A 24,533-nucleotide genomic window follows, 5' to 3' on the forward strand; every position below is an offset into this window, starting at 1 on the left:
CGAGTTGAGATGAGGGACTAGGCCTCAGTTCGGAACAACCAAGCTCTACCCAAAGCCTGTTTGACTATATCAATGAGAGAAGACTTGGAATTCAGCCTCTAAGCATCTTGCTAGAAATGGAGCTGATATATCATCCAATATTGGATCTCAACTCATGCTTCCATGCTCAATTCAGCTTGAGTTTAGCGGCCCTCGGCGCTATCACTCACTGCCGGCGCCACTACTACTGAGCTGCGATAATTCTGCCACCTGCCACCGCCTAAAAGTTCAAGACCATCCTGGAAAATTTCCAACCTACGTGGGGGCCGCTACCATTGGTAGGAGAGCTTTGCATTTGATCCAAGACACTTTTTGTCCAAGATACATATCGACAATGGCCAAAGCAAAGGGTCGCGCAAAGCAGTTCGAGGACTTGGACGAGCATATCGCCAAGGGTACGTAACACAATTTCTCATGCGCCACGTTGCGCAAGGTTTCTAACTCTTCTCAAGACTACGATCCTGAAGCCAATGTCGATGTGAGCGAGCACGGCAGCGACAGCGAAGCGAGCGAGGGCGAGAACGAGAACGCTGGAACAGAGCACTATGTCTCTGTGGGAAAGAGCAAGCTGAGGCAAAAGGAGGGCGTGTCGCTCGGTCCCAAGTATCAAGGCTCGCGCGTCTCGAGGGCAGCGCTGGAGCAGGAGAGCGAGTCCGACGACGAGGGAGACGAGGATGAGGACGACGAAGAATTCGACGATCCTGAGACTGCAGACTTGGAACGCGACGAGGCTGAGGCCAACGACTCCGAGATTTCCAGCGACAACGCCCTCGGCGAGAGCGACGAGGAGCGCTTCCAGGACTTTACCTTCCGAGGGAGCTCGAAGCCCAAGAAGCCAGTGAGCAAGTCCAAGAGGGCCACTGCTGCTGACTTCATGTCTTCCTCTGACGAGGGCGGCGAGGGTGGTGCCGACGTGGACGAGGACGAAGACGAGATGAGTGGCGTGGAACTCGAGGGCTCTGACTCTGAAGAAGATGACATGGATGATGGCCTCGACGCTCTTGTCGACGGCTCTGGAGATTCGGATGACGAGTCTGAAGAGGACGACGAGGAAGAGGACGACGAGGAAGAGGACGACGAGGAAGAGGACGAAGATGAGGAGGCCAGCGATGATGAAGAGGACAGCGACGATGATGAGAAGGAGAAAAAGGCGAAGAGTGTAAAGCCCGTCATGGCAGCCTTCTCAAACCGCACCGACGTCAACAAGGGTCTTGCCATTCGAGAACAACGCAAGATCTATGACGGTCTGCTCAACCTCCGACTCCGTCTACAAAAGGCCCTCATCGCTGCCAACACCTTTGCCGCCATCGAAGACAGCCCCGAGCCCGAGTCTGAGCCCTACGAGGCGGCCGAGGAGGCTGCTATCAAGCTGCTAAACACCATCAGCAGCCTCAAGGACAACTTTGGTTCGTCCCGGGCTGGTGATAAGCGCAAGCGCGAGCTAGACGCCTCGATGACGACCCAGGAGATTTGGGAGCAGATGCAGGCTGAGGAGGAGCGGGCTGTCAAGGTCAGAGAGGCTGGCCTGGATAAATGGTCGCGCAAGGTCCAGTCTATCGACACCACAAGAGACGCTCTCAAGTCGCGAAAGGATACGCTCGTCACCGCGCTCCAGGAGCAGCTCTTGAACCCGGACAACCGCCTCGCCAAGCGCTCCCGCGTTCCTCGATCATGCGCACCCGCGCAGGCAGCCAAGGGCGTGACGCAGGACGACGACATCTACGACGACGCCGACTTTTACCAGGTGCTCCTCAAGGAGCTCGTGGACCAGCGCACAGTGGACGGGTCCTCGGCGTCGGCGGGCGCGGTGCCGACGGTGATGCTCACGGCGGCCAAGGAGGTCAAGACGCGCAAGAACGTGGACCGCAAGGCGAGCAAGGGCCGCAAGATGCGCTTCACGGTGCATGAGAAGCTGCAGAACTTTATGGCGCCCGAGGACCGCCGGGCATGGGAGCAGGAGGCCATTGACCGCTTCTTTGGCACCCTGTTTGGACGCAAGATGGAGCTCAACGAGGACGAGAGCGATGATGATATGGAGGTTGATGCCGAGGAGGCGGGCTTGAGGTTGTTTAGAAGCTAGACTGTGTACATGGATAACTCGTGGCACAGAGTTCTTTTTTTGAGAATTTATCCCAAATACCAGGTATAGAGAAACATGGTTAATAAAATCGAGTGAACTCCTAGATGCACCACCGGTCCTCCTAGCGTACTCCTCGTCTCAAGCGTATCCCCCTCCAAAGCGCGTCCGCTCAAACGGGTGTAAGCGCGGTAACAGGGCCAAACATGCCAGAATGCGAAAGCGAGGGCGACTTGGCGGCTGACGTCGTCGAAGGGTCGGCGGGCGAATATGAGGGCGATGAGGTTGGACATGAGGAGTAGACCGCCGAGAGACTGGAGGAGAAGGGCGGCTGCGGGTGTGAGAGGTTGGAGGTGTAAGGATGGATACAAGATGAAGGAGAGGGCGGCTGGTGTTTCCACGAGTGCGTGGATGACGAAGGGGATTGTAGACATGATTGAAGCTGTTGTGTTGGTGATAAGAAATGTGTAGTGTTGAAGGGGAAGATTTAAGTTGGCAGCGGGGGGGCTCGCTTAGAGTAATAGCCATCATCGTTGAAGCTGACATTGTCTCATGCCTGTACGATTCTTAGTTGTGAAATTTATTGAACGCCTGGAATCCATCTGAAATCCATGGATGTTCTTTTCTGATCGCTACTGTGATAGACGGCTTGCAGTTTCAGCTTTGCCAGAGGTTGTCTGATGCTGGCCAGAGGCAGTCTCTGGGGAAATGCGCCCTACACAACTTTGGCGTAGGATCTTTTAGGATGAGCGAATGGCAACAATTTCTCCCTTTTTTATTTGTTAAAGTAGCAATCAGAATAATAGAACATCTGGTTCTGTCAATTCGAGTGTTGGTGGTTATCTAATCCTTGCCTCGAGACCTTGTCTGGGGTAGCACAGGCGGTCTCAGGCTTCTGCTTCGTGTGTTTCAGAGCAGAGTCCTGTGCAATCATTTCCATCATTATATAATTAAATTCATATTGAACTACCCCCGGAAGCTTCCCAGGACGCTCATTCTTTCAACCTCCCGGTACGCCTAAATCTTGTGCATTTGGTTGTCTAGGTTCACTGCTCCGCCAATATCTAAACCTACCTACCTGCCCACATGTGGAGGTCGAGCTATCTCTCTTTCCTCTTCGAATTATCTTGGACACACCACCAAGGCCTATGAGCTTGTACACTTACTACAGACCCCTGAAAAAGAGGCAAAGCCTGATCTATCTGACTGTAAATGCCTGCCACACTGAGCCCTCATCGCTTACACGCATCCTCACCTTCAGCCTTATGAACCCCCCCGGCAGCTTGATTCGCCCCGTCGGCGCAACTGACCCGGAATCGGGACAACGCTTCGACGGGATGACGTCGCCCTCTCCTCGGGAAGCAGCACTGCCGTAAACCAGAGTCACTGTTCATCGTGGAGAGGAGAGGAGGGCGGCCGCCCGTGACTGGGGTCCAAGAGGCTGAGCCACAATCCTGGCGCCCGGATAGTCTGCTTCAGGTCTAGTCAGGTCCCCGTTTCCGGCAGATAGTCCAGAGGTACTGCTAAGAAGAGAAAAATCTCATGGTATTTGTTACCGATCAACAAGAAAATTGAATGTAAATAAATAATGCTATTGGCGAGTGAGAGAGCCCTTGTGACTAGACTCCAAAGATGGTTGATGCAGCGCCAAGGCGGACACTAGCCCATCGTAAAGCTTTGCATGCATCGTCAAGGCTGTTTTCTGCTACAACCCCCGCGAGACACTTTGTAACATGGCGAAACCGAACACGCGGACTGAGATAAGGGTTTGAGAACGGGACGTATATTTAAAAGGGAATTCCATGCCCTGAATGTTTTGTGTCACTCACCGCTTGGTGTAGCAATAACATTGTCTACAGTTCCCCTCACCTACCTACCTAATCGAGGATATCCGAGACATTCCCGCATTGCTCTGCAACCAGCTTCGTCGCTGCACTCATCATACCGTTGAAAACCTTCTCTTCTTCTCCCATCTCGTTGTCTCTCCTTCTTCCCGCCTCGTCACGATCGCCATCGAATCTTCTTCCCCTCACTTCAACCCCTGTTCGTATAAGCAGCCTGGCGTCGAGATAGCGTCATCGATATTGTCTCGGATTTCTCCCCCACGCACAAACACGACAAGATAGGATACCGACGGTTCGAGGCGTCAACGATATTTGCAGAGGGCTCAATTGACCTCTCTCGAGTTTGGTCTTCTCGATTCGGTCACGTAGAGTGGCTTTCTTGCCGCTCAGGCACTCCTCCAATCTTTCACGCTCTCAACCAAACAATCTGTTGGGGAAATAAAAGCCCGACAGCTTCAGCCATGACAGCACCCAGCACATTTGGGGAGCTGAACCTCTCCATCGTTGGCATCGGCACTGAATACCCCCCTTATACGCTGGAGCATACTTGCCTCGATATCCTCAGCGAGAGGTTTTACCCAGATACACCATCGTAAGTGCTTGGCACAACAATATGCGCCATCCTCGCTGACCACGCTCGTAATCTTAGCATGAGAAAAGTCCTTGGGATCAACAAATACACCGGCATCGAAACACGATCTTCCATCGGGCTCCCAGACCACCCAGCAGTCAACCAGAAAAATGCGCCATCGATATCAGAACTTCACCAGCTCTTCCATTCTGACGGTGTTCCCCTAGCCATACGCGCCGCTCGCAAGGCCATCGCCGAGGCCAAGATCGATACCCGCTTCATAACCCACATCGTCGCTACGACCTGCACAGACAGCGCCAACCCGGGCTTTGACCATTTCGTTGCAAAGGGGCTGGGTATTACCCATGGAGTCGAGAAGGTTCTGTTACATGGCGTCGGCTGCAGTGGTGGATTGGCCACCCTGCGTACAGGCGCGAACCTGGCTCTGGGACATAGAGCTCGAGGTTTGCCTGCTCGCGTATTATGTGTCGCACTAGAGGTCAGCACTACCCTGGTGCGGAGTGAGTTGGATAGCATCAATGAGCTGCAGGAGACGAGGATAGGCGCATGTCTCTTTTCTGACTGCGCCAGCGCTGTTGTTTTGAGCAATGGCATTGGTGAGCCCGCCGAGTCCGTCTATGACTTGCTAGGCTGGGACCATAGGGTAATACCGGATACTGAGCATGATCTAGGGTTCGACGTCGACCCTGTTGGTACGTTATTGACAAGTACCGCCAAGATATTGCATCACGATACTGACCCCGAGATAGGCTGGAAAGTCATTCTGACCCCACGGGTCCCAAAGCTCACGGGGGCTGCAATTGCGCCTGCATTCAACGACCTCAAGGCCTCGTTGCCGCGTTTGCCTCCAGATTATCAGAGCGCCGCCGACTTTGACTGGGCCATGCACCCTGGTGGTGCTACCATCCTCACCGGTGCCGAGCAAGCCATGAATATTACCCCGGAACATATGAGAGCAAGCTACGACACCTACATCAACCATGGAAACTCCAGCTCTGCCACCATCTTCAGCGTCATGGATCGCCTGCGTTCCAAGGACATGGATGCCATGAGCCCCGGTGGCCGCCTGCGCGAGTATGTGGTAGGATGTGCTTTTGGACCTGGTATATCCGTAGAGATGTGTATGCTGAAGCGCAATCTTGGCCGTGGCTCAAGTATCGTCGGCATACAAACTCCACCACAGACACCCCCCGAAACGGAGAGCGAGCCAAGTGAGGTCGGCGACGGTGAGTGGGGCCCCGAGATGAGCGGGTCTTCGGACGGGAAGGATGCGGTGATCGAGCCCCGGGATCAGGACGCGGCGTTTGTGGCGAAAGCATTGGAGCATCTAGACCTGGATTAGAGAGAGATTGGGTTGCATTGAAGGATGAGCGAGCAAGTTGAGGCCGCTGAGTAATGCTGTTCCTAGAGATATAACAAGGAAAGGATATAGCCATGGCGAGGCTTTAGGTCCACGCCGGTCGTTGACAATTTTCGACACCCATATTGAACACTGTTTCTATCGTGCTTGCTGGATGTGATGTGGCCAATACAACAGCTCGCTTGTCGAACCGAGAGACATGACCATGCCTCTTGTATCAAGACTCATCATCAAAGCAATGAGTGCCTGGCGGTGAAAGGAATCTTTGAGCCCCCTTACATTCGATCGTGAGTAGCGACCTGGCGGTCAAGATCTGATCTGTCTCCAGACATGCGCGTCCTTTCTGCTGATGGGAGATGAGTTGCGGCTAAGCTTTTTAGCTTGGTCGAGAACCGAGTCCGAAGAAATGATATGATGATATGCTGCGGGGGAAGTAAGGCTTGCCTGCCGGCTCACTGGCTCGCTCGTCTATGTACGGCATTAGGTACCTGGCACAAGGCATAACAATCTACCTAGGCCGCGCCAACCAGCCGGCAACTGCCGTATTTCCTAGTGCATGAGGGAGGTATGGAGCCTAGTTAGTGTCTAATACGAGGAGTATCGTGTTGCTGGCTCGAAAAATAGGCATCCTTCGTCAATCGGGCAAACTGTTGCGTGTCAGACGTGTCAATATCCCGTCCCGCCTGACTAGGCTGCCCCTCAGCATCATCGCGTGGCTTCTGGCATTTTTTCGTGCCGCCCGTTTCTTAACGCCGGCCACTAGAGAGCGCGCCGGCCGCTGTTTAGCGGTGATAAACAGGTGCCAGTCGAGGCAAAAAAGCAACGAGAGGAAGACCAGGAGACGTCAAGTGGGAAAAGGCGTGGGTGACAAGAAACGGGGCGAAATTGCCAAGAGCACCCTAGATCAGCCTTGCGAGCAAGGTGACAGGGGACCATGCCAGGGGTTTGACTCTCGCGGGTCGAGCTGAACAGCAAAGGGTAAAACAAGAGGATGATCGTTGGGCTGAGACGTTAGGGCCCTGAAACCACACCATTCTGACGGAAGAAAGATCGTGTAGACGTCATCTCAGCAGAGACACGAATATGAGAATGTCGTGTTGGCGGGAGATCTGCATCTTCATCATCTATAAACCGAGGTTAGTGGAGATCTCGCTAAAGCATTGTACGCGGATGTACATGAATAAGTGGAGAGAAATGCACCCTTCAAGGGAGTCATCCATCGTGTCTTGACTGAATCTTTTGACATCGTAGCCACCATCGAGCAACAGCAACATAGGACAGCTCTCAAAGAAGGACAAGACAACACCACACGACCGCCGAAAACGAGGGTCCGATACGAGATCTTGAACAAGATTAGCTCCTGACGAGGACCCAAAGACCAAGAAGAGGGAGACGGAGTTGTCGAGCCCACCAATGTTACTGGCTGCTAAAGATCACGACGGGTGGATTGCTGGAGATTGGCCCTTTTGCGCTGGGCCTTTTTTGCTTTTGGGTCCTGCATATAAAGTTACCATGTGGATGGGATGGCCATTCACCTCGTGGCACCAGCATGGGGGCTGATAATAGGCAAGGCCTGAGTCCCCACGACTCCGCGCCTCTAGAGCATGGCTAGAGCTCCAAGAAGCTTCTTGAAAATGAATGCTGAAGTAAGAACCGGGATTCAAAGCTTGGACTCAACAAGGAACCAGGAAGTCTTGGTTTTCAAACTCAGGGGATCTTGAAGCCACCACCTCATAAGAGCGACGAGGGCCAATCAGGCGTCGAGAAGAAGCGAGAGGCTGTCCCGAAAGAGAAATTCGTCTAAAAAAGCGCCCTGTGGTTTGCGGTTTGGCAGCAGGCCCACTCCCACCAGAGGGAGATGCCGCGGCGTCGGGTTGATATCCCATGGACGGTTAATGGAAGCGCGGCAGACGATGGAACTTGGCTCGAAAACAGCAGATCTAGAGTCGTATGCGAGATGGGGAGGCGGCTTCGGAGGTTTCAAAGTTTGAGTCAATGGGCACCCGCGATGCACGGCCCGCATGGTGGTTGTGTTGGTCATGGCTTCCGGGAGAAGCATCAAGCTTGGAACTCCAAAGCTTGACAGACGATGCCCTTGCTGTCGTCGTCTCGCAACGGATGCGAGACCTCCCTGGTCCTCCGCAAAGTGACAGATGCGAAACAGCAATCAAAGAAGCAAAATATGCCCCATTCTGAGCATTGTGCGTTGCGTGCGGCACCCAGGATGTCCCACGATAGGCAGGCTCGGCGTGTAGGGTGCGATGCCGGACCGCCCGGAGAGGCCCAGTTGACATCATGGTGGCCTGAAGAGTGAGAATTGCCCTCCTGATCGGGCAACCGGGGTGGGAGGCCACGAGGAGAGGGGCTGGCTTTGGACGGCGCCCAGGGAGGGCGTGAAATTCGATGTAGGAGATGAATGCTCCCGACACTGGGCGTGAGGCGCGCGAACGAGGTACGAAGTACTAAGGTAGGTATGTATAGTCAGTACGGAGAGCAAGGGCGCGAGCGCGGACGTGGGATAGGTGGCTGCTGCTGAAGCAGAGAGAGAATGAGTTTCATGATCTCTAGCTCCCTTTTGTTGTTTAAGTTGGACAACATCCCCATCCGTGACCGCGTCCCCAACACCCCCATACCACACCATTCCCCAGGATATGCCGCTCACATTCCGCGGTCTGAAAGAGAGCTGCCGTGACATGCGCAGATGCGACAGAGTTCGGACTGGACGGGAAACGGGTTGATCGACCAGGCGGGTAACTTGCGGTTACGTTTACGCGGGCATTGATCATCCGCAGGAATCGACACTCTTGACATACATCGCAGTACCGACAGATTGGGATCTCGTCTGCCGAGATTTGGTGCCAACACTGCGACAGGAGGGCAGGATACTCGAGACAAGGTCCACGAAAAGCAGGAGAGGAGCGGAAGAGGCGCAAAAGCGCAGGGCTTTGAACAAGCCACCAGCAGCCAACCGTCGTCACCCATCAACCACCACCTATCATTTGTCAACATCGGAACATAACAAACAGCCAAGCAACAGCAACGTCGCACAAGATCATCCCGTCGATACATACCCATCATTGCAAAACTCCGAGTCGACTCCTTCACTGCCCGCCATTGTCCGCGTCTGGCCGCTGAAACAGCCCGAGCTCGGCTCAGAAGACAGCGCAACCAAGCTGGTGGGTTCGGGCGTCCGCGGACTCCCTGTCAGATCCGCTCCAGAGTTTTGGGTCGCACGTACCACGCCTCGGTGCATCTCCACACGAGCGAATCTGGTTCGCTGCGGCTGGGGTTCCTCTTACTGGCTGGACTACCAATCCCTTGGCATTGTCGATTTGAGGATCGCTCAGAGAGAGTGTGGAGAACCAGGCTGAGGCTTGGGCTTGGAGTGGTGAAGGGAAAGACGGAGAAAAGGCAAAATAGGTCGGAGAAAAAGGTCGGCAACCCTGGAGGACTATTATCCCGTGTTCGGGGTGGGAGGAGTGGGTGAGGGAGAGGGGGAGGAACATGGGCAGGAGCCAGGTGCGATCGGGATCCCAACTCCAGCAACAGCCGGCGCTTTCCAGGCCCAAACACTGATACTGACTCTTGAGGCAGGTACTGGGAGATACCCCGGTCACGTGGCGACAGGCCAGGCCAATCCCGGCATCCGCAGCGGCGAGGGTAACACCTGGCGCAATTCCCAGCGGGCTGCGGACCCGGCAATAATGCCTTATGATGGCGGGCAATTCGTGCCAGCTCCAGGAGCGTCCACTCCTATTCCATTAGCCGTGCCCGTCCCAGTCCCAGGCCCCGTCCCCGGTCACTCTCACATCCACGCTCATCATCCGCATCCGCATCCGCACGCGCTTCCCTCACATCCGCATCACGCCCACGTCCGCGCTCACGCTCACGCCTCGGCCGGTGGCCCTTTCGGCGCGATGGAGCAGATTGAGACGCAGGCGAGCGACCTCAGGTTCCTCGCCCAGGTCCCCGTCCTGAATGCGACCCCGACCCCGTCCTCCGGCCCCGGCCCCGGAGTTGGGCCAGGCGGAACTCCCGGCGGCACCCCCGGCGTCGGCGTGGGTGCTTCCGCGGCGGCGGCTGCTGGCTACGACACGACGCCGCAACCACAGACACAGGCGAGCCCAGGTTCCGCCTCTGTCGGAGAAAATTCCGCCCCAAGCGTGAGTACGTCCAACGCAAACAAGCGGAAGTCGCTTGATGATGGATCTACTGCAGCGGGCAAGCAGACAAGAAGTAAGAGGAATCGGGTGAGTTGTCCTTCATTTCTTTGTCAGTTCCAGGTCGCCATGAAGCCAGAGTGATGAGATGCGATGGCAAGATATGGATGGTGTGAGATGAGATTGGGCAGACAGCATGTGAGAGACACACGCACAGTCTTGAGTGGACACATCGTCGACCCGTTGTACTACATACACTGATGTCGATGTATGGTGCTGTCACAGCCTCGTCTGACTTGGCACCATGCTCCATCATCTTCATCCATAAAATGTCACACCATCTCATGTCGTCTTATCGCCTGGCCGACATCGATGCTTCTTGACATATGAAACACTTTGCTAACCTTCTTTTCTTCTCGTTGGTATAGTATATATCAATAGCTTGGTCAGTACACTCTCGTCTCATACCTCACTCTCTCCGTTGAGGCGCTGTCCGCTTTGACACTGGACTTGTGCCAACAAGCCTTGCAAGCAGAAGAAAACATGTTGCTGACCATTCACGTATAGCAATGAGTGCAAACGCCGAAAAATAAAATGTAATGGAGAAACTCCTTGCCAGCGATGCGGCAATCTCAACCTCGCATGCCTATACGCCCCGAACTGCTGCTCCAACAACTTCAAGGACTCGGATGACTTCAAGCAAGTCACCGCTCAGATCGGTCGTCTCCAAGACGAGGTTGTTTGGCTACATCAAACCGTCAAAGTTCTTCAATCTGAATCGACACGCCTCGCCTCCCTCAGCGATCGTCCTATGGCTCTGGGCACCTCAACTGTCGCCCCTTCACCCTCCCAAAGTTCGAGTTCACTCAACCGGCACGACGGACTGAATTCCAAGTACGGTTCATTTCGTGGCCCGACCAGCATGGCTTTCAGTCTAGACGTTGCCAACAATACCATCAACAACATGGGCTATAGAGGCATCTCAGACGGGGACGAGAATGCCCATCACAATGATGGCCTGGGCATGCCGCTGTCTCACCCCTTGGATCCACTCCATGACTTCGACAAGGACGAGATGGTCCGGTTATGCCGACTGCATGAGGAGGAAATCGGCATCATGTATCCGGTCCTGAACGTGCAAAACGTTATAGCACATGCCAAGACTCTTGCGCCTTTCATGGAAACAATGCGACATCAGAATCCTAGGGAACTAATCAACGATGAAAAAACCCTCCAACTGAAGATTATCATGTGCTGTGCCCTAGTCGTGGAGGAGCATGGGCACAGTGATAAAGCGATTCGGTTGTACGACAGCATGGAGTCGGTGCTGAACCGCAAGCTCATGGCCGAGGCTGCAGATGTTGCCACACTACCGCTGCTGGCTCTCGTCGCTGGCTACCGATTTTTATCCAACGATGAAGTCCTAGCATGGCGTGTGATGGGCCAGGTCGCACGATTATGCCTAGAGCTCGGCATCCACCAGAGGACGGGTCTTTTGAAGATCCAGGACGAAGAGGAGCGCAAGAATGCTCTGATGAGCTTCTGGTCAGCATATGTCTTGGATCGACGATGGGCTTTTGGAACTGGGCTCCCCTATGTGGTTCAAGATGAGGAGATTGACTCACAACTACCCTTTCCGGTAAGCAACATAATTCTACTTCACGGAGTTTGACTAACGGCATTATAGGATGAGTATCCATATCTCGTCGCCATGATCACCTACTCTCGGATAGGGGCAAAGGTTTGGCGGCAGGTTTCACATTTCGGACCAGTTCTGGCACGCGACTTGCGATCAGAGGAACTGGAAAGCGTGGACCAAGAGCTTCTGCAGTGGTACGAACAGATTCCCGAGGAGGTCAAGGTTCGCAACTGGGACAAGGAGAAGCAAATAACGTCAACACCATCATATAACCTCCAGCGCCTGAGGATCTGGACATATTTACGGCTCAACCAGGTAAGTTGGAAGAGGAGAGTTGAAGTCCACGTCGCTGACAGTTCTAGATGCGCATCTGGCTATATACGCCAGTGCTACATAGCGCAACAAGCATCATGGCGCATCCGTCGCAATCAGAGCGCGTGGTGGACATCGCCAAGGATACGATTCGATATCTCAACCACCTAAATAACACGACAAATCTTTACCGCCGAGTTCAGGTCTTTTACCACCAATTCCTGACCTCGGCGATCGCAGTCGTTTTCCTCGCCTCGGTTCATGCCCCAGTCAGGTTCAGCGCCACCTGCAGAGAGGAGTTTTACATGGCGCTCGAGTTGGTCAAGGACCTTTCCGCCAAGAGCTGGGCATCGCGACGGCTATGGCGAACAATTCGTTCACTTAAAGACGTCGCGCCGCGGTTTGGGTTGGATTCAGAGGACGACCCTCAGTCCACGGCAGCATTGGGGATGATAGGGCTTGCGCGCGGCCAGCAACAACAGCAACAGCCGTTCCGCAAGCCATCGATACCAGGCCAACAATCACAGGCAGCAACACCGGACTCGATGGCCCAGAACGGGAGCAGGATCGGGGCCGAGATGTCGAGGATGTTTGAGGGATACGTTGGCTTGAATGGGTTCCAGTACAATGGGAACGAGGAGCAGCAGCAGCAAGGGCCGGGATCAAATACTGACATGTCGGCCCCTGAGACGCCGGGAGGCATGTACGGAGGTGATGGAACCGTTTTCCCCATTTCAGAGAAATGTACTAGTGATACCTGTTCTTGGGGGCTTGGGCGAGGTTTGGGAGCATAAATGATATCCTCTGTATTGTTCGGCATGGAACGGCTCGCAGGTTGAGGGGACTTGGAGCATTTGAATACGCACTGGGAATGGCCAGCATAGATTCCCCAACTAGGTATTGAAGGCATTAAAGTGAATAAGTACGGAAGTGCTACCTCGAATGTTGGTGAAATACATTTAGGGTGCAATCTTGACCTGGTCAAGTTCCTCCGTCGTGGTCGACTCGGGGTAACATCATGTCCGATTGAGACACCCAACGTCGCACTCGCGTCTGCTGAGGCTTAGACATTTCAACTTTACAAGCCATCAACACCACCGAGCATGACGCTTCTCAGCATCACGATGGAAAAAACATTACTTCTCATAGCCGTGATCGTTATAATATTGGTGGTTAGGGAGAAGAGAACACCCAGGATCACTCGCAATGGGGAGCCTCTCAGGTTCGTAACATGACCTACGTCAACACTCCATGTTTCATCCCCTCCACTCACTCAATATTTCCCCTCGCCTCAATGAGCGTCAGACTCACCATCTTGCTAGGAAACCTCCCAACACACTCCCTATTGTAGGGAACGGGATTCTCTTCTTGCAACCTCGTCAGCGCCTCTTTGCATGGTTTGCCCGCTGCGAGCGGCTCTTTGGCTATGAAACCCTCCACATCTCGGTCCCGTCCCTCCCACCGGGCGTCATCGTCAACGACCCGCGCAATCTGGATTTCATATTCAAGAATGAAGGCGTATTTGAGAAGGGAGACTTTTTTAAGCAGCGGTCCTGGGATCTTTTCGGTCATGGCATTATCAATGTTGACGGCGAATTGTGGCGGCTTCAGCGAAAGGCTGGCTTGCGATTCCTCGCTGCTCCAGCACTGCGGGCTCTCACAAATGTGCGCTTACCCGAATATCTGGAACAGGCTGTAAGGGTTCTGAAAGAGAAATCTGAGGCAAATGAGGCTGTGGATTTGCAGGCCGTGGTGCATGAGGTTACGACGCAACTCATGGGACGGATGGCCTACAACATGGAGATGCACGCTGACGATGACTTTACCGTCGCCTTCGAAGACGCCTCTGGGGCTACTGCAGAGCGCTTCCAGAACCCGCTGTGGTTCCTCACGGAGATCGTTACAGGAGGTCGGATGCGTCAGGCTATCGCAACCATCAAGGCTTATGGACGACGCATCGTGACGAGCGCTGTAGCTGACCGTGCGAGAGCTGGCGATGAAAAGGCCCAGTCTGATTCACCGGGCAGCTTGATACAGTCGCTTCTTGACTCGATTGGCGACGAAGGCCTTGTTGCTGATGCGGCATTGAACTATCTCTCAGCTGGTCGAGATACTGTTGCCCAAGCCTTGACGTGGACGCTCTATCTCCTCATGAGACACCCACATGTAGCGACTACGCTTCGACGATCGGTCCAAAGTCTACGTGACGAGGCTGGGGTTGCATCTGAGAAGCCTCTGGACCCTGAGCTCCTCACGCCTACACGGTTGCCCTATGTCCTCGCCGTCTTCTACGAAACCCTCCGCCTCCGCCCTCCCATCCCCTTCGAGATCAAGCAAGCCCAACAAGCCACAACCCTTCCAGACGGCACCTCCCTCCCCGCCGGTGCCATCGTCGTCTGGTGTGCGTGGGCTATGGGCCGCTCACAGACGACATGGGGTCCAGATGCAGATGACTTTCGTCCAGAGCGATGGCTGACGACCTCGCCGTCTGGGGACATAACTGTCGCACAACGCCCAGCGGCCGAGTTCCCTGTCTTTAACGGTGGACCGCGCGTGTGTCTGGGGAAGAAGATGGCGGAGCTCGTCGCAGTGCAGACGCTGGCGAGGTTGGTGCCAATGTTTGACTTTGTGCCTGCGTTTGAAGGGGAGAGGGTGAGCAAGAGCAGCTTGACGCTGCCGATGGAAGGGGGTTTGCCAGTACATGTGCGGTGCAAGTTGACATCAACTGTTGAAAGATTATCGTAGGAAGTGCAAAACAAGCATACTTTTATCTACCCTTGGTATCTCTATGTAAACAGTACGCTCAGTCAAACGTAATCTTTGATCCCGCAAACGTCGCCGTCTTCTCAGACGCCTTTGCCTGCTTCCTCGCGGCCCAGCTGGGATGCAGAGGGCCCTCGTCATCCTTCTTGGTGGGCGGCCGCTGGACCTCAGGCTTGGAATCGCCGGCCTGACTGGTGAGCGGGTTGCGGATGCCCTTCTTCCAGGGTGTGCGCTGCTGCTCATCCCCTCCGTCCACGGCGCCTCGCTTCATATCCCAGCCCGAGTCGCGGCCTCCGCGTTGCTTGGCCGGTCGCTGGAGGTGCTTCGCCCTGGTGCCAAACTTCTTCTCCCAGATGGCCTGGCGTTGGCGCTGCCCGAGGCGCTTCTTGGAGGGCGCGACGTCCACGTCCGAGGCGGATTCGGAGCCCGAGATGTAGCCGCCCATGAGGGAGGGGAGAAAGGTGGAATCGCGAGGGCGGGCGGGGACCGTCTTGTCCTTCTTCTTCTTCTTTGCCGGAGGTGGTGAGGGCGAGAGGGAGACTGAGGCTTGTTTACGAGCCTCTGGTTCGGAATCCGAATCCGAATCGAGCTCTGGCTCGGCGTCTGAGCCGGAGACGGAGATGTCGTCGAGATTCACCTTCTCCTTGCCCCTGAACTGTGCGAATCGCTCGTCATCGAAGTCTTCGTCTTCGTCCGAAGAACCGCCTAGCAGGTTTTCGTACTTGGATAGCTCTTTCTCCTCCTCAGCCTCGTCTTCGCTGTCCATCTCTTCAACGTCCTGAGCAGCTGTGTCGACATCCGAGAAGCCTTCAAACTCCGACTCGTCATCGTAGTCATCCTCCTCTTCCTCTACTGATGCCAACACATCGTCCTCGGGAGCTTCCTTCTCCGTCTTGGTGGCCTTTTCTATCCGGTCAGATGGCTGCTCCTCCTTCTCCTCCCTCTTGGACTTGCGTGATCGCTTCGCTTTCTCGGGAAGGGGGACGTTGAGTGCTTGGCACACGGCGGTGACGGCGCGGTCGACGGCTTGCTTCACGGGTTCTCGGTTGTACAGTCCGCTGGTAACATTATGCAGGGCGGCCTGCTCGTCGGGGGACAGCTCGGGCTTGGGGACGCCGACGCGGATCTCTTCGGGCAGGTCGGGGGACGCGGCGAGGGTCTTGACCTTGAGGAGGGATGAGTACATGTGTGCGCGAGCGGTTTGGTGAAGGTCGAGCGACTATCAAGAGGTCAGCTAGAAGCAACAAAACATACCCAAGAGGCAAATCACCTTTAGCACAGTCACCTCCCGCTCCAATCTCTCCTTCTTGTCAGGTCCGATGCCATCCTCACGAAGCCTCTTGCTGAGCCTCTGACGCTCAAAGCCCTTGGCGGACTTGAGAGCCCGAAAGACCTCATTGCATTGCTTCTCGAGCTTGTCGTCCAAGCTGAGCTCGCCGCGCTTTCGCTTGGGCATGTTGTGTGTTGTGCGATTGGGCTTTTTATGTTTGACTTGGGCTTCTCGCTTCCGCAGCTGTCGCAAAAAGTTGACATATCGGAGCCGCAAAGAAACGTCTGGTGGTGCGAGAAACAGCTGATTACTGTGCTGACACTGCAGTATTTGGGTGTGAGCACAGTGCGAGGCTAATAATGCGGGCCAGGGAGCGGCCTCATCCTTGCCTCAACCCACATGGAGATGGTGGGGGATTCGGCGATGCGGGGGCAGATGCGGCACCGCATCGTCCCGAACGACTTCATCACATGGTTTAATAGTTGTTTGCTGTGTATTCAACGTTTTGTGTATAATGATTGGCTCTTGTCTTATCTGTAGAGACCTCTACGGTGTGAATTGGGGTGTGTGGCGGGCAGTGGTCAGTTTCAAACGAGTTCTACTGGCTGAAGGATCGTGAACTGGAGGTATCGTGACTTTTTACAGCTGCAAGATCCCGTGGCTGTCTGTCAAATTTGGTCAATTGAACTAGTTTAAGATCCTTGGCATCATTTTTATATAGACATTATTAAACCTACCATTAAAGGCTGATGTTAAGCTCATGTCAGTTGCAGGCCGGTAGTTGGTCTCACACAAACTCAGTTTTACAGACATGTACTCAACAAAACGACATTGCTACAAATGTGCTTGCTGGTCCCTTCCTGGGCTGGCTGAACGTGCTGCTGCTTTGACATGTGAGATCACAGGCTTCATCCTCCTCGAGTCCAATTGAGACGCCCTCAAAGCTGATCAACCGGAACATGCTCCCTGGAATTATTCTGCATCAAGCCCTCGGGAATCAACCGAGATCAAGACCGGCAACGCATCCGCCGGTTACTGGCCGTCAGCTGCGATGGTCGTCCATGAAGCCGTGTTTCAATGCCCCTCCTCCCTTGTCAAGGCGGAACATACCCGGAGGCCTCGTAGGCCGCCCAGCTATTCTCGAGGGAGAAGAGAGATGATGCAGAAGGATTCGCTGCGTCAGATTGCCACCTGCTCGAGTTTCTAGTACGTCATTCGAGTTGTCGACATTGAGTGAAATTCCCACGGCAGTGCTCGGTTATGGTGTTTCGACAGCTTGGAAAACTGGACACCTTGACCCGGCGGTGTATCCGACAAGGTCGAGCACGTCTCGAGTATAACCTCGGATATAGATGAAGTATTTGCTGCTTCGCCTCTCTCTCTGCCTGTCCTCCCTGCCAAGAAGTTTCCCGAGCTGGCCTTTCATCTTTCTCGGCACCTGCTAGGACGAATAGATCGCCGAGATGGGCATGGGGGTGCATCGAGTGGTGGGCATCCTTGACGGGGTTTTTCTTGTTCTTTCATTGAGTGAAATCCCTGGCCGTGGCGGTTCCAACGAGGCGGGTTGGGCACCGCGCAGGCGAGACATGGCTGGCACGTTGCTATATCTCGCGTCCCGAGCGGCCTCTTTTCCTTTCTCTTGCTCGAGACGCCCGGCTCGGCATCTTGCCGGCGGGTCCCCCCATCTGTGAGAGATGCAGCGTTAGTTACGGAGTTCCACTAACAAGCAGCGACGTCAAATGGAGAGGGAGAGCGTTGACGATTCACGCTCCAAAGAGCCACGGCCAGGACGTGAGAAGTGGAGCGGCCCGAGTGGAGAGTTGACATGGATCAGAGACAAGGGAAGAGAGAAAGCCAAGAAATTCCCGCAAGTTGAAGTCCGGAAGGGTCCACTCGGGGGGTGGTTGAGATCCCAAAGTTGGAGCCGGGTAGAGGCCCAAACTCAGCCACGGGGTCTGGAGTCCTGGGGTTGAAGATGTCACAAATGATTTGATGATGGGACGGTGAGAGAGGGGAATGGGCGAATCATGACCGCGCGCTGATTCAGCGTCGCCTGATGGGCTAGCCAAGGCTGTAGACGAAGATCCTGTAGGGCTGGTCCAGGCCTCGTTCTCTTCGCACTTTGAAAGCCGACCACCCAACCAATTCGAGGACAAAGGTGAAGCGTTTTGTATTACCGGCTCGACCTACCCCTATAGCTGACGGCTTCGGAACCGTGGTTTCCTTCGGACGGGACGTCCGAGGTACGACATCTGGCGATGTTGCGTTGTTGAACGGTCAGAGTCGGGTGATTTCTCGGGTCGAGTCTGATATTGGGGAGAACGGGCGCAGACCATGGAGCATGGCAGCGAAACCTTGCTTGAAGGCTCACTTATTGATATAGCTACCCAAAGAAGCATCTCCACATGGGAGTTTGGTGAGGCGTCAATACCCGTCTCTTACCGGCGGCATGGGAGAAGCAGTGGGATGTGCCTGTACCCCTTGTATGACATTAGGTTCCCTTGTATGGCAAATGGAATGGGGGCCAACGTCGTCTATCTCTCAACGGCACCGGGGAAATTCACAAGACGTCCGCCCAGCATGATCCAACACGCAACGACCGGGAGGGGGATGACATGGCTGCTGCGGCGGTCTGGGAGGAACATGAGGGCTTGCATAGGTAAGGGGGTAAGCGCAGATTTCTCATCATGAGAGGCTGGAACCCCCAAAAAACGAGAGTGCTACTGCTGCTGTGTCAGTCATGATGATGACGCCCGTAAAAACAGGTCCCTCGCTACCCACACGACCCCGTATCCTATGCAAGATGGCGTCCCCCAACGTGTCAGGGGAGGTAGGTCCGAATGCGCCGGAGATGTCATGAGAGATTTCAGACCCCGCGACAAGGACCACCAAGATAAGCAATGGAGAAAAAAAAACCTCGAGATATTGGGGTTTTGGACTAGGGCTGAGCTCATTGGGGGTTGGGGTCTTGGAGATTTCTCCAGGGTTTTTTTTTTTTTTGTCTCAACTCCAGGAAGTTCGGAGTCGAGGGCCGAGAAGATGTTGCCATATTGTTGAAGCCCCAACCTTCACATGCCTGTCTATTTGTTGTTTTTCTGTTTCGTTGGAAGGCTTATCATGGATGCTCATGGATGTCTTAGTTCTGACCTCGTTTCGGGCTCGGTCATGTCGACTCCGAAGCTTGTTCCTCGGAAACATCTTCCTCGGGGCCGGACTTGCAGAGACGAGACAAACGACGACCACACGTAGCACCTAATATGGATCATGATGGGCCTTGTCTTTCACCCCCCCAAGAACCCCACAAGAATGGGCCCAAGCTCTGTAGGACGCACGCTATCTCAGCTTGAGGCTCTCTTGTGCTTCTAGGGGCCCGGCTTGTCTCTCCACTGAGCTGTACCGTAGCCGCCCACTGTTGGGGATGCCGGTTGTGTATCTGCGGCTAGAGTGTGATCCCTGGCATTCACTGGATGTGCGGCGTGGACAAGAGAAGAAAAAGCAAAGCCGACGTCAAACGCTTGTGTTCCAACGCACGTCGACATGTGCGCCGCAGCACAGCAAGTTGAGCGGTTTGGCGTCTAAATGTTGGGCGACGTCATCGGCTATGGCGATTTCACCAGTAATTACAGGTAGTAGACAGCCAACGTGCGTTTCATCTCGAGGTCTAGATCTACGCATGTGAGTGAGACTCTTGGGGGTCGCTTCTTCAAGATTGTCTAGCGAATACGACGATCCCCAAGATTCGCAGAGTCGTTCGTTCTGACCGTATGGATGGCATTGTCCTCTTTGAGGCCCGAACGTGCGCCCGCGCAAAATCTCACTCATCGACCTCGTTCCTCGGGAATTTACCATCTTCCTGGCACAGCGATCAAGAGAATGACGTGTTGTCAATGTCCGGTGAGCCCATTCCATAGGCGTCTTGCCAGGTCTCATAGCCGAGGATATTTGGTTCGTGATGGATGGGACACGGGCGGCTTTAAGCGTTCGGCTTTGCCACGGCTGTTACTCTCCAGTAATAAGTTACAGACGAGAAATACAAAGAAGGTTTCTAACGTATCCGTGCATCGTTCTAGGATTTCAATGTCCTAGTTCCTCGGCCTGCAGTTCAAACGGGTAACTGACATCCATGCTTGGTCCCTGGCGATGACCAGGGGAGGGGGTCGTAACGAACGAGTGACGGTAGTGTAACTCATGCTTGCAAGTCCTGTCTAATGATGGAATCAGAATGCGCGGTTTCTTTGTAGATGCCCGTCCATGGTTTGATGTCTATCAGAGCCGAGCTGGTCCAGCTTCTGCATCCGAGCCGAGCGGTGCTTGAATGGAGATAACTATTGGCGAGCCGAGAGAGTGATGGACAGGAAATAGTTAGTGGAGCTTTCCATCGACGGGCCGCATCCACAATGAGCCGCGTATGTTGGACGGAGGATTGTGTTGTCGATGGATGGCCTCTTCTCGCATTTGGAGCTTTACCCTTCTGAGACGCTTGCTCGCCAGCTAACGACGCGACAGGCATTAGCAATTCAAGCTTCTCATACAAACAGCGACAGATGGCTGAGGACCAATGCCGCTGCTTACTGAGCTGCACTCTGTGGCGTCCTCCCCCCGCCCCCCCATGGTTTGGGCACGGCATCAAAAAGAAACGACTACAGCTGTAGGATGCACGAGAGAAAGCCCGAGATGCTTGTCTGTATGGCAGCCCCGGGCCGGGGCCGGGCTTTTTGACAGAAGCACCAACCCGGCGCAAGCGGCGGCCGTGGATGAGATATTCAGGCTGATGCTGTAGAGTAGAGAGGATGGCCAGGATGCTCATGGAGGTTTGCCCTGCCCTGGCCTGCACAGCCGGACCTGCATGGCCTCAACCATGATGGCCTTTTCCTCTCACCACTTTCCCATCTGTGACACGAGGTTTCTGGTTCTAGAAAATCAATATCCGAAACGGCGCCCGCTGAAGGTTCTCTACAGGGCAGGGGTTCGGAATCTGTGAGAGGACGGCACTGTAGCTAACCAGCTGCCGTTTATTACCGTTGTGTCGTCATCCATCGGGCGGACATTCATTCCACCACCACCAGCACAAGTTTAACAGCTGGTTTTCCTTGTTAACCAAGGTTAATCAACTTCTGGCTTGGCACCTTTGGGCTGAGCTCCTCCCTCCTCCTCCAATGCCCACACCCGGCGTAGCCGCAGCCACAAACAACGCTTTGCTTGCTTTTCTGGGCAGAGCAAAGCCCCTCATCTGGAGCAGCAGTCAAGACATCTGATTTGATGCAAACACTCGCTGGGCGATTGAGCTCCTCTTTTTCGCTGTCAATTTGCAGGCAAGAGTGGAGAGTGGGAAATGCAATGCGACGACTTGTGGCTTGCTTAATCGACGACCATGGCAAAGAAAAACAACAAGAAAAACCATTTGGGCGCCCGCAGAATGGTCTTTCAACAAAGGATCGCCGGCCCGGCCAGAAGAGAGTTGCTACTGTAAGATGAGTGAGACTGAGAGAGAGCTTCACAAGTGAGGGGGGAATGGACCAACGGGTGAATTGCTGATTACCACAGCACGCACTCAAAAACGGCCATCACACGCGAAGAGGCGTTGCCAGTTTGATCGTCCATCCCAAGGACCGTTCCCGCAAAAAGCCAAAATAGCCTTGGGATCTGTCTCAACCCCGCAGTTGAGAAGCAGGCAAAAGGGAATGGGCGAAGCGGGAGAGCCATTCAAGAATTGGTTGAATGCGACGCTGTGGCGACGTCAACCACTCGGCAGACGACAGCTCTCAACCAGTGGCCGTCTCACCCGCTTCATTGGAAGCACAAGAGACATTCACACTGAGGGGGAAGGTATCGACGGTCTGAACCTTGGTATGTGACGTCCCTCGGTGAGTGGCTCGCCGTGCGCCCTTGGTGGAGGGTCGCCAGTGGTTGATATCAGCTCGCCGGCTCGACTCTGCTCGACCGCGATGGTAAGCTGTGCTGCTTGGGGACCATCATGGGAGGTCTCGTGCTTCCCCCTCTTGTCCAATGCATCAAGAACGTCGCCGAACACCGTTCAACCGCCGAGAGAAAGGCGAGAGGAAGAGCATTTGTATCGAGCTCTTCCCCTCTTCTTCAGCCGTCACCCTCCGTGTGTGTGTGTCCCCTCACAAAGAGTCAAAGGACCTGACCTCTTATTACTGCGTCCCTCCCACCATCCAGATTTCTGCCTCTTTCACCTCCTCTGACTCGCCGATCATCGATATTCGTAGTGAGAGAGAGGCTGTTGAGTTCTGTCTCAATTCCCCAACTGATAGCTTAGCACGTCTTGTATTTTGGCGTGTCAGTTCCGAAAACACCCTCCCTCAACCATCACAAGTGGCTTTTTGCGCCCTCTCATCGAATCCAACCCGAAATACCCGTGCTGAGTGAGCTGGATAGCTACAGCTACAGCACAGCTTCAGCTTCATAGCTTTGATCGCCCGGTGCCGCCCATCAATCTCCGTCTGTAAGTCCCGCCCGGCATTCATCTCTCTCTCTTGCTCGTTGTCGACGTCGACGTCTAATATCCGCGGCAATAGTCGCGGCAGTATTACACGGGAACTCCACACCAGCTCCCGTCTTGGTTTCTCGTCGGGTCGCGCGCCTGAAACCCCGTCATCGGTAAGCTTTGCTTGTCCAAAACGTCGTCGTCGTCTTTCCTTTGCCCTGCATATTCCTGTCTCTGCCTCTGTCTGGTCCACTAGGCGGCGGGCGGCGGAACCCATCGCGGGATTGCACCCCCGTTCATACTCCCACCTACACACACACCCCTCCTCCCTCCTCTCCCCCCTTGCCCTCCCCCGGACACCCCAAGCCTCGAACCCCCCACACCCCAGGGCCGGGCGTCCTCCGGCCGAGGATGAACCTCCGGATCACTTCGGCCTGGACGTCATGCTATGGCTTGCTCTGTGCGAGGCCGTAGTCGGCTGTAGTTAGTACCCTCTCGGCCATTCGTGGCCATGGGCCGTGATATTATAAAGCCATCGTCTTCCCACGACCTTGCCCAGGTTCTGCACTTACACCAGACCAGTCATCCCCGGCCCAAGCTCACCAACTCCTCCTCCTAGACGCCGACTCGCTTGAATCGATCCCGTCTGACTTGAACGAGATACGATACACCACACCCGAACCCGCATAGCCATCCTCAGACCAACCCATCCATCATGAGCTCCTCAGGCTTCAAGCAGGCGGCTGAATCAGCTCGCTCAAAGACCAGCGATGTCCTCGGTGCTGCTAGGGGCGACTCGGCTGCCCTCGCCAATGACTTGTTGCACTCTCCCGTGGCCAAGGCCATCCTCCCCTTCGTCAACGGTGGTATCAGCGGCATGGTGGCCACCAGCGTCGTCCAGCCCGTCGATATGATCAAGGTCCGCATCCAGCTCGCTGGTGAGGGAACAGCAGCTGGTCCCAAACCCACTCCCCTCTCTGTCACTCGACAGATCATCGCCAGCGGCAAGGTTCTCGACCTGTACACTGGTCTCTCGGCCGGTCTCCTGCGCCAGGCTGTCTACACCACCGCCCGCTTGGGCATGTTCGATACTCTCATGGGATCTCTTTCCGCCCGAGCCAAGGCTGAGGGCCGTGCCGTTGGCTTCGCCGAGCGAGCAACCGCTGGTCTGACTGCCGGTGGTATCGCCGCCATGATTGGTAACCCCGCCGATCTCGCCCTCATCCGAATGCAGAGCGACGGCCTCAAGCCCCTCGCCGAGCGAAAGAACTACAAGTCAGTCATCGACGCCCTGAGCGGCATCGCCAAGAGCGAAGGCATCGGTGCCCTCTGGGCCGGAGCCGCTCCCACCGTCGTCCGCGCCATGGCCCTCAACTTTGGTCAGCTCGCCTTCTTCAGCGAGGCCAAGGCCCAACTCAAGCAGCACACGGATCTGTCAGCCCAGACCCAGACGCTCAGCGCCAGCGCCATCGCCGGCTTCTTCGCCTCCTTCTTCTCCCTGCCCTTCGACTTTGTCAAGACACGCCTGCAGAAGCAGTCCAAGGGTCCCGACGGCAAGCTTCCCTACCGCGGCATGGTCGACTGCTTCTCCAAGGTCGCCAAGCAGGAGGGTCTCGGCCGATTCTACCGTGGCTTCGGCACATACTATGTCCGCATTGCACCTCACGCGTAAGTCCCCAAAGAAAACTTGAGATATCGATAAGATGCTGACTTGTTTCGCAGTATGGTGACACTGATCGTTGCTGACTACCTTGGCTGGCTCACCAAATAAACGAACGTCCCAAGAGTAAAGAACAGTAAACAGAAACGGTCGTACGGATAGAAATCGAGAATTCAAAGGCGTTTACGGGATGGTGGGGTTCATTGTCAATCGGGAAGGGAATTGCTGAAATCGAAGGGATACCATTGTTGTCATTGGGGAAATTTTCTTATGTCATGAAGTACACAAGACTTCTTAAAAAAATTCAAAGAATAACTTGTCAAAAAAAGACGCAAGCAAATAAAGTGATGATGTTCTCGTGCAGGGGGA

At 54.8% G+C, this 24,533-nt stretch overlaps 6 protein-coding genes across 6 annotated transcripts; 4 read left to right on the forward strand and 2 right to left on the reverse strand.

The window, feature by feature from the left end:
* Positions 1 to 373: 373 nt before the first annotated feature.
* MRS44_005063 (uncharacterized protein) lies at positions 374 to 2,119 on the forward strand (the record flags this gene model as incomplete). Its single annotated transcript, XM_046275493.2, has 2 exons — positions 374 to 434; positions 492 to 2,119. The coding sequence occupies 2 exons, from the start codon at positions 374 to 376 to the stop codon at positions 2,117 to 2,119; spliced, it is 1,689 nt and encodes a 562-aa protein (XP_046135777.2).
* Positions 2,120 to 2,166: 47 nt separating this feature from the next.
* On the reverse strand, positions 2,167 to 2,550 carry MRS44_005064 (uncharacterized protein; the record flags this gene model as incomplete). Its single annotated transcript, XM_046268638.2, has 1 exon — positions 2,167 to 2,550. The coding sequence occupies one exon, from the start codon at positions 2,548 to 2,550 to the stop codon at positions 2,167 to 2,169; it is 384 nt and encodes a 127-aa protein (XP_046135776.2).
* Positions 2,551 to 4,421: 1,871 nt separating this feature from the next.
* On the forward strand, positions 4,422 to 5,894 carry MRS44_005065 (uncharacterized protein; the record flags this gene model as incomplete). Its single annotated transcript, XM_065622434.1, has 3 exons — positions 4,422 to 4,552; positions 4,610 to 5,244; positions 5,302 to 5,894. The coding sequence occupies 3 exons, from the start codon at positions 4,422 to 4,424 to the stop codon at positions 5,892 to 5,894; spliced, it is 1,359 nt and encodes a 452-aa protein (XP_065478506.1).
* Positions 5,895 to 8,613: 2,719 nt separating this feature from the next.
* On the forward strand, positions 8,614 to 14,768 carry MRS44_005066 (uncharacterized protein; the record flags this gene model as incomplete). The annotated part of the gene is made up of 8 exons (XM_065622435.1): positions 8,614 to 8,662; positions 8,733 to 9,146; positions 9,507 to 10,162; positions 10,755 to 11,711; positions 11,760 to 12,026; positions 12,074 to 12,726; positions 13,201 to 13,245; positions 13,346 to 14,768. The coding sequence occupies 8 exons, from the start codon at positions 8,614 to 8,616 to the stop codon at positions 14,766 to 14,768; spliced, it is 4,464 nt and encodes a 1,487-aa protein (XP_065478507.1).
* Positions 14,769 to 14,826: 58 nt separating this feature from the next.
* MRS44_005067 (uncharacterized protein) lies at positions 14,827 to 16,242 on the reverse strand (the record flags this gene model as incomplete). Its single annotated transcript, XM_046275492.2, has 2 exons — positions 14,827 to 16,005; positions 16,057 to 16,242. 2 exons carry the CDS (start codon positions 16,240 to 16,242, stop codon positions 14,827 to 14,829), a joined length of 1,365 nt encoding a protein of 454 aa, XP_046135771.2.
* Positions 16,243 to 23,219: 6,977 nt separating this feature from the next.
* Positions 23,220 to 24,275, forward strand: MRS44_005068 (uncharacterized protein; the record flags this gene model as incomplete). The annotated part of the gene is made up of 2 exons (XM_065622436.1): positions 23,220 to 24,172; positions 24,227 to 24,275. 2 exons carry the CDS (start codon positions 23,220 to 23,222, stop codon positions 24,273 to 24,275), a joined length of 1,002 nt encoding a protein of 333 aa, XP_065478508.1.
* Positions 24,276 to 24,533: the final 258 nt, after the last annotated feature.

Source organism: Fusarium solani (assembly GCF_023522795.1).
Source record: "Fusarium solani strain SB1 chromosome Unknown bctg00000002, whole genome shotgun sequence".
Classification (NCBI taxonomy): Eukaryota; Fungi; Ascomycota; class Sordariomycetes; order Hypocreales; family Nectriaceae; genus Fusarium; species Fusarium solani.